Consider the following 9,342-nt stretch of genomic DNA (forward strand, 5'->3'; position numbering starts at 1 on the left):
AAATACCAGGCCATTCCCTCAGATTTTTATTACGAAAATTCTAAAATCTCTTCTTCCTTTCTGCATTAGTTTCTTACAAAAAAAAAACAAAGTTAGTGTGATTCACTGCCGCCATTTGTGTTCGCTATACATTGGGGTTTAAAGTACCGCTACACCAGTGTGTAATCCGTTCTATCCTATGTGAAAATAATTCAAAACTTTGAGTACCCGAAAGGGATTAAGTTCCTTAAGAAAATACTGTAAATTCAGTGGGCTCGGATTAATTTCTACTTCTTCTACATTTCTACTTTTTGTTGTTTTAGTTTCCAAAATATTTTTTACAAATACAGATTACTCACAAGCTTAAGGAACTTAAATTTATATTCTGTATTTATGTTGTATACACTGTTCTGGAGACTACAACGTGTATGCTTTTTTATTCCCTGTTTGGAGATTATAACCTTCGTGGTTTTCTACTCCATCTTTATATTTTAAATATATTATGTTTTGTTTATTATTTTCATTAGAGATTAAAATCCTAGCGATTTTCTACTCCATTGGAGATTAAAATCTATGTGATTTTCTACTCCAGTTTTATTCGGTTCGAAGATATAAAAACTTCACTGTATATTAAAGATTTGTTTGTGTCATTTATTTTTATAGAAATGATGACTGAGAACGGAAACCTATCTATTCCAGTGGTGACTGCCAATGCATCGACAAGCCGAACAACACCTGCACCGGCATTGGCATCGGCACCAGCAGAAAAGCCTGAAAAATATTTCGGGATTGATTTCAAGCACTGGCGACAAAAGATATTTTTCTATTTGACTACCCTTAGCCTACATAGGTTTATTAAGGAAGATGTTCCATTCGTGCTAGAAGGAACTTCGGATAATGAACGCTTCTTTGTGACGGAGGCATGAAAGCATTCTAAAATTTTGTACAAGAATTATATTCTTAGCGGACTGGAGATGATCTGTATAACATCTATAGTAATATGAAGACGTCGAAAGAACTGTGGCATGTATTTGAAAACAAATACAAAACTAAAGATGCCAGGTTGAATAAGTTTGTTGCCGCAAAATTTTTGGACTATAAAATGGTCGATGGCAAGTCCGTTATTACCCAAGTCCAAGAATTACAAGTAATTATTCATGATCTCCTGGCTGAAGGTATGATTAGAATTAATACCTTTTTGAAAGTATTAATTATATTATTAATAATACATTTTTCATTAAAGGTTTGTTCATCAATGAAGCATTCCAGGTTTCAGCTTTGATTGAGAAGTTGCCTCCTTTGTGGAAGGACTTCAAAAATTACTTGAAACACAAGCACAAGGAGATGTCGCTCGAAGATCTCATTGTTCGGTTGAGGATCAAAGAGGAATACAATGTTGCTGAAAAGAAGGTTCGTGGAAACTCAATAATAATGGGAGCAAACATTATTGAGGATGCTCCAAAAAATACTAAAAAGAGAAAGAAGCCTTCAGGACCAAACGTTAACCCAAGTAAGAAGAGGTTCAATGGAAATTGGTATAACTACGGGAAAGTTGAATACAAGTCTGTAGATTGTCGTGCTCGAAAGAAAGACAAGAAGAAGGGTCAAGCAAACATGGTTAAAAAGAACGAGGATATTTATGACTTGTGTGCTATGATTTTTGAATGCAAATTGGTAGAAATTCTCATGGAATGGTGGATTGATTATGGAGCTACTCGCCATGTTTGTGTTGTTAGTGAAGCGTTTGCTACATATGCTACCGCTGGACTCGAAAAGACGCTTTCTATGCGAAATTCTGCAACAATCAAGATTGAAGGATGTGGAAAGATATTTCTGAAATTGACTTCTTGCAAGATGGTGACTCTGAACAACGTCCTTCATGTTCTTGGAACAAGGAAGAATTTAGTCTCTATGCACTTCTCGTCAAGAATGGGTTTAAGTGTGTTTTTAATCTATTAAGGTTGTAATAAGTAAGAATGAAATATTTGTAGGAAAATGTTACCTTATGTTGATACTCAATTTTGCCGTCGTGTTTATCATATATTTTTAAGTGTTTTAAATAATATTTGTAGAAATATTTTCCTACACTACTATCCCATGATATGTTTTAATTTTCAATATTTTACACCTTTATCAAATTACTATTATGGAAATTTTTCACAAATAATTTTATTCCATTTTCTGTTGGCTTTTTAAATTGATTTTAGAATTTTGATTGGTAAGTATATATTTATTATTCCTTTAAAACTATTTTTGAATTATTAATTGTCCAAATTAATCATCTACATTTTATGCATATTTTATAGTGTTTTACGTAATTTTTATACAATTATATTTGAATTTTTACACTATTTACAATAATAGCCTATATTTTACAAATACTTGCATTTATTGCATTATTTAGGTCAAAATAGCATTTTTTTTATATTTTACAATTTTCAGCCATTATTTTAAAGTATTAATTTGCATAAATAATATTTTTATATATTTATAAGCTTTTTTATTAATTTTATTCCTTTTATTTTTGCATGTTTTAATTCTTGCCCAAAATAAACCAAAACTTCGGACCTAAATGGTCCTAACACTAGGCCCAACTACCCCACACCCAAAACCAAATGACCCCTTGTCAAAAACCAGTCGGGACCCGTATCCTGACCTGCCCCATCTCCTTTAAATCCTGGTCATTGATCACAAATGATCAACATCCCACAACAACCCATCCTCTATTTTTAATTACCCAACCCCCAAACCCTAATCCTTATTCACCCTCACTAGCCGCTCCTACATGCTCTCAACTCATCCCCTCTCTTCTGTAAAACCCTAGCCCCTTCACCACTCAACCCTTCTCCGATTCCGACTAGGAAATGGAATGACTCCACAATTCACTTACCATATTCGTATTACCTCACTATTATTCATGCGTTTGGGGTATTACTTAATAACTTGCCCAATTTTGGCAAGTACTATCTCTCAAGATCGGACCAGAACAATGTCAATCTGTGGGATTTGGACAATATTTCGTATATATACATGTGAATGGGGACGATTCTTGCATTCACCCGCCGATTTGCAATCAAGAAACACTAATTAGGGTATGAAAATCAATTTCTTTCCTTTGCTGTGTGTTTTACTGTTGGCATACAATTTTCTTTTTCCTGTTTGTATATGTTTGATTCCTTCCCTTATTTGGTCGCCTAAATAGAATACTATATAAACCCCCCCACCAATTCCTTTAAAAGGGACCAGAATGACAGCTCTCTCTTTCACTCACTTGTTCTATGGTGGTCCAATTCTCTGAAATTATTGTGTCTGGCTGAATGCCAAGGCCATCGTGATTGGTTCATTATCCTCATCCAGTGCAAGCAATGCTCAGAGCTCTTTTGAGGCTCTTGTGAACTCTGATGCACCAGATTTGAGGTTCTCATTGTTCTTTTTTGACTGTTGCTATTCTATCCATTTCTAAAGCTCTAATCTTTCTCATCTCTTTGATCGGTTAACTTGCAACTGGTTAGTATTCTTGACTCTCACAATTTCTATTCCCCTTTATACGTATGTGTGTTTTGTGTGCCAGTATCATCTGAACTTTTATGAATAAGCTTGATTTAGTCTCCCCTACAATTTGAACACTAATATTGTGTTATCGTTGTATGCTTTACTGTAATTATATTGTCCTAAAGATGTTTTGCAGTTCCATGCCTGCTAGTCTTAATTCAGGCTATGTCTAAGACTTTTAAGACAAGCCTCAACATATGTAGTTTATTCTCATCGTGTGCAATAGACTTGAATGATTTCTGAAATAGGTGTTTTCCATCTAGTTGATATGTTGTGATCATGTTGGCCCTGAATCGGTTTTTCTGTCTGTTATGCCTCCAGTATTGAGATAATGATTATGCCTTGCCTTAGATTTCTATGCTGAAACTTTCTTGTGGAAACTAATAACTGCTCAGAATTTGAACATGTTTTATTTTAGGAGTTTCATGCTAAGTCCTTCATGTGTTCATTTCTACTTATCAGAATTAGTCCTTAACTATATCCATCCTAGATTTTTTTATGCTGAATTGTTATCTATATGAGTTTTTATTTGGAATTTCATCATGACCTGTTTACCTTGAGTTTCATGCTAAATTTTTCAATAGGGGTTTATGTTTGACTATAGTATCAGTATTGACCATGTCTTCCCCTAGACGTTTATGCTAAGTCTTCCATGTATAAACTTCTACTTAGTTATCACATCAAAATTTAGTTCTGGATCATGTTTTTCTTGAACCCTTGTTTGTTACTCTTTGTGATTAAGTGCTGACTATTCTACGGTGTACATCCCTGTGGTGTTGTCACTTTGTATCATTCGATAAATCTAGAAAGCCGTCGTATGTGTATGAATCTCTATGTTCTGCATGTTGTATATGCCTGTAGGAATCCTTAGATGGTTCTTAATGTGTCCTAATTATGGTTTGAAAATTGATTTCTTTCCTTTGCCGAGCGTTTTACTATTTATATGCGATTTTTTCCCTTGTTTGTATCTGTTTGATTACTTTCTTTATTTGATCGCCTAAATCAAATACTATATAAACCCCTCCCCAATTCCCCTAAAAGGGACTGGAATGACGGCTGTCTCTTTCACTCACTATTCGCTTCCTCTGGTGATCTAGTTCTCCAAGGCCATCGTGATTGGCTCATTAGCCTCCTCTGGTGCAAGCAATGTTTGAAGCTCTTTCGAGGCTCTTGTGAACTCTAAAGCACCGGATTTAGGGTTCCCACTATTCGCTTTTGACTGTTTCTATTTGAGCCATTGTTGAAGCTCTAATCTTTCTCATCTCTTTACTCGTTTAACTTGAAACCGGTAAGGGTTCTTGACTTTCACGATTTTATTCCCTTTCTACTTATGTGTGTTATGTGTGCTAGTTTCATCTGAATTTTTATGAACAAGCATAATTTAGCCTCACCTGCAATTTGAACTCTAATATTATGCTATCGTTGTATGCTTTACTATAATTATATTTTCCTAATTATGTTTTGCAGTTCCATGCTCATTAGTCTCAAATCTGCCTAAGTCTAAGACTTTTAAGACATGCCTCAACACATGTAGTTTATTTTCACCGTCTGCAATAGACTTGAATGATTTATGAATTAAGTATTTGCCAACAAGTTAATATGATGTGATCATGTTGGCCATGAATTGGTAATTCTTCCTGTTATGTCTCCAGGATTGAGTTCATGATTATGCCTTGCCTTAGATTTCTATGTTGAAACTTTCTTGTGGAAACTAATATCTGCTCAAAATTTGAACATGTTTTTTAGAAGTTTCATGCTAAGTCCTTCATGTATGCATTTCTACTTATCAGAATTAGTCCTTAACTATACCATCCTAGATTTTTTATGCTGAATCTTTATCTACAGGAGTTGTTATTTTGAATTGCATCGTGACCTGTTTACCTTGGGTATCATGCTAAATTTCTTTGTAGGGGTTTTTGTTTGACTATAGATTCAGTATTGAACATGTCTTCCCCTAGATTTTCATGCTAAGTCTTCCAAATATAAACTTCCACTTAGTTATCACATCAAAATCAGTTTTGGATCATGTTTGCCTTGAATCCCTATTTGTTACTCTATTGTGATTAAGTCCTGACTATTCTATGGTGTTCATCCCTGTGATGTTGTCACTTTGAATCATTTGATAAATTTGGAAAGCCATCGTATGTGTGTGAACCTATGTCTTTTGCATACTATAAATGCATGTAGGAATCCTTATGTCGCTCTCAAAATGTGTCCATGTTTATGTGTCTTTGGGTTGTTTATTTAGAAACTCCTACTCTTGTTAGTTGTAATGTTAAGAACAAGATGTGTGTATGCTCCTGCCAAGAACTTGAAATTATCTGGATGATTTGGTTTACATGGTTTGTCATTTGTGTCTTTGTGCTCTCATTAGATGTTAATGATAACGGGTGAACAAGGCTATTGTTTTTGTTGTTTGGGCATGGACTGGTGGGCCAGGTTTTGGTATTGGGAAGTATATTGTCGGCACCTAGAGTATGGTCTTGCTCGTCCACATATAGTTCTAAGTACATGTGAAGGCCTAGATGTGCTACTGGGTTTTTCTTATCTGTAATTGAACCTCTAATTGTTTTCACTTGGGTATGTAATAACTTGTAAAGAAAATGATGGAGAAATTAGTTAAAAGGGGCTGGGGTATTTTAATTTTTACTTAAACGAGTAGAAAGCATGCCTATAGGGTCCAACTAATCTTACTTGCTACTTGTTTGCCATGTTCTATTTCTGTGCATTACTTGCTAATAGACAGCATGTCTGCAGGACGCTCAACTTGGCATACTCGCTTAGAAATCATGATTTAACACTCTGAGTACTGTTAATCCAATACTTCCGATATGACTTATAACTTGTTTAAAAGACATGCCTATAAGTCAAACTTTGTGTTCACTTGTTTGAGTATTTACTCTTCCGCTTAGAAATCATGTATTAGGATATAACACTTTGTTATCATGCCTATAGGACTCTATGACAAACAATTGAAACTACTTGTGCTAATATGTTTTTCCACTGTGTTCTCTACACTTATCCACCTAGAGATCATGACTATAGGGTCCGTAAATGAGAATTCGCATCACTCAACTGCTGATTTGCCTAAAATCAGTCTAAACGCGATCGTCTAGAAATATTGCCTATAGGACTTAACAATTAAGTCTGTTTGTTAATTACTTTGAAATGTAACTGTTCATCTTATAAGAGCATTACGCTTGTCCATTTTGCTACTGCCTCTCGCTGTTGTTTGACAATTACTCGACGTGCATATGAATCTATGTGTGGAGGTAAACATGATCCCCTTTGTGCTAATTGTTGCCTTATATGAAGTCCTATTTGTTTCTATTTTGTGATGCCTAGTCTTTTAATTTTGAGCAGCCTAGGATGAGTCAAGAACCACCTATATAGAGGTCCAATGCCTCCTAGACCTTAAGCATGGTACATGTAGGCACAAGTAGGGTACGACCTAGAATTGAATTAGTGCACTTTAGGTTAACAACATAAAGATAGTAATCGGGTAACTGGAGATGATAGTCTCTGCTCGCTGGATAATATGAGCAACCATTGCACTCATAAGGGTTGCGAAGTATTATTTATGTTGCACGGGGTGATCCTTTAGGCTTAAAATTTAAGACCCCCCTCCTCCCATTGTGTCTAATTGTTCCTTGTATATTTTGTTTGTTGGAAGCTAGATTTAACTAAGTTATACCTTGTAGGCTCCAAATAGTTGTACAATTTAGTTTATAAATAAAGTATCTTCTTCTGAATTATTCTTTTTGCATTATTTGTGTGTTATTTCTTCGATTATTTATTTCACTTAGAATAACCAATCGCTTACCCAAAACATTGCTCCTTTAGTTTAATAATAAACTCATTTGCATGCTCACTTAGAATAACTAGCTATAATTCGATAACTTCCACATAATATAGAATTCGGCAGGGAACCACAGTTGTGGAACTCGAAGCGTGCCTAAAACCTTCTCTTTGAGATAATTTGAGCTCTTGCTCGATCTTTGGTGACGTTGACTAGCTAAAACATAGTTATTTTCAAATAGGTGCCCTAACACACCTTAAATCATTAGGTGTCGACTCTTCTCTTTTAATACTCGTTTAAAAGAGTTGTCACTTGTCAAAACCAACTTTCGTTAGAAAACAGGGTTCGACAGCATGGCGACTCTGTTCGGGATATACTTAGGCTTTTACCATGACAAATTTTTGCCTGTGTAGGATTATTTATTAGATTGCTCTATTTGGTTTCTTTCATGTACCTCTATTTCCCTGTCCCTTTATTTGCTCGAAATTACTACACCATGAATCTCCCTTTTCACCTCTCCTCTATTTGCTTTATTGATTTAATTATGCTTTTCAAATTTGGTGAACCATGCTAACCATTTCCCTTGTCTTTTATTTTCCCTTTCATGCTTATTTTTATCGCATTATTTAATACTATTTTTATATGTTTTTTCTATGGAAAATTACTTGACTATATGTTATCGTTTTTTGAACATCATATTCCACTCATGCCTATTATCAACATAGTGGCACTTGATGAGTGTCCGCGCTATCCGAAAATACCCTTGTCAAATCGAAAAGGCTAATTAGCAGTAGACTAATCGATCATTGGTGCAGTCGACGGTCTGGTCCCTTTCCCTCTCAAGTCATCCGCTTGAGAGTACCGGTCTAGACCCTTTAGAAACCTACTCTGTTTAAAAATATGCATGTATCATGTAAAACCTAGGATGGATTAAATACCCATGGCGTATTAAATCCGTTTAGATAAACCTTATCCAAAGCCCAAAGGGATCTATACAATCTCGAGAGACACATTCATACTATGTGCATTACTTGGAGAAAATGTGCCATGTGTTGACTATTATCACTTAATCAACCAAATAAGGAGGGAGAAGGGCTAACTCTTTTTCTTCAATGCAGAAAATGAAGCACGACTATCACGACCCAAAACCCCAACCCATCATGATGGCGCCTAACACACTTGCTAGGTAAGCCGGCAATCATAAAACAACTAAACATTTGAGTAAAAAATGTTTCAATAAGCTCAACAACGGAAAATCTCATAAACATCTAATAAAAATAACTGAAATGCTACTACAACCACCCTAATATCTGGTGTCAACGAGTACATGAGCACTACTAAATATCAACATTAATCAAAAACTCTAGTACAACTGTTTGAGTAATAGAACATTACTGAAGGAAATAAAAGGAAACAGAGTCAAGGTCTGCAGACATCATAGAACCTACCTCAAAGTCTCCGAGCAGGTACTAGCACAAATCTAGTAATCACCACGTCCAAATGTACCTTGATCTGCACACAAAGTGTAGAGTGTAGTATGAGTACAACCGACCCCATGTACTCAATAAGTAACAGAAATAACCTTGAGCTGAAAGAAGTTACGAGCTCAGAAGGATAAAGTCGGAACCAATATAATGACAATACAAGTATAATAATGACAATGAAAATAAAGAACTCAGATAAATTTCTACAATCAGCTCGTTCAGGGTACAAAAATTTAGACATGCTTTCAAGTTCACAATTGAAGACCAACACTGATAAGAACATGTTAAGTATAGCTAGCATGAAGAATGGTACATCTCTATACCTATATGTCAAATATGCATGTCAAATGTATGATTTCACGGTGATATCCCAAAGTATTCACTCTCCCCGAAATACTCAATCTGTCTGCCAAATGCCTACACAATCCACACACAATCACTCAGCATTATACGGGTGCCTGGCGCTCACAGCTGGTATGTCAGACTCCGGAGGGGCGGATCCTGCTCAAACGCTAATATAAAGACAAT

The 9,342-nt window shown here is 35.4% G+C and overlaps 1 protein-coding gene across 1 annotated transcript; it reads left to right on the forward strand.

Moving 5' to 3' along the window:
- The first annotated feature begins 1,081 nt into the window (after nt 1-1,081).
- LOC138909953 (uncharacterized) lies at nt 1,082-1,938 on the forward strand. The gene is made up of 2 exons (XM_070201169.1): nt 1,082-1,154; nt 1,223-1,938. The coding sequence occupies exons 1-2, from the start codon at nt 1,082-1,084 to the stop codon at nt 1,936-1,938; spliced, it is 789 nt and encodes a 262-aa protein (XP_070057270.1).
- The last annotated feature ends 7,404 nt before the right edge of the window (nt 1,939-9,342 follow it).

Source organism: Nicotiana tomentosiformis, chromosome 4 (genome assembly GCF_000390325.3).
Source record: "Nicotiana tomentosiformis chromosome 4, ASM39032v3, whole genome shotgun sequence".
In the NCBI taxonomy this organism is placed as follows: domain Eukaryota; kingdom Viridiplantae; phylum Streptophyta; class Magnoliopsida; order Solanales; family Solanaceae; genus Nicotiana; species Nicotiana tomentosiformis.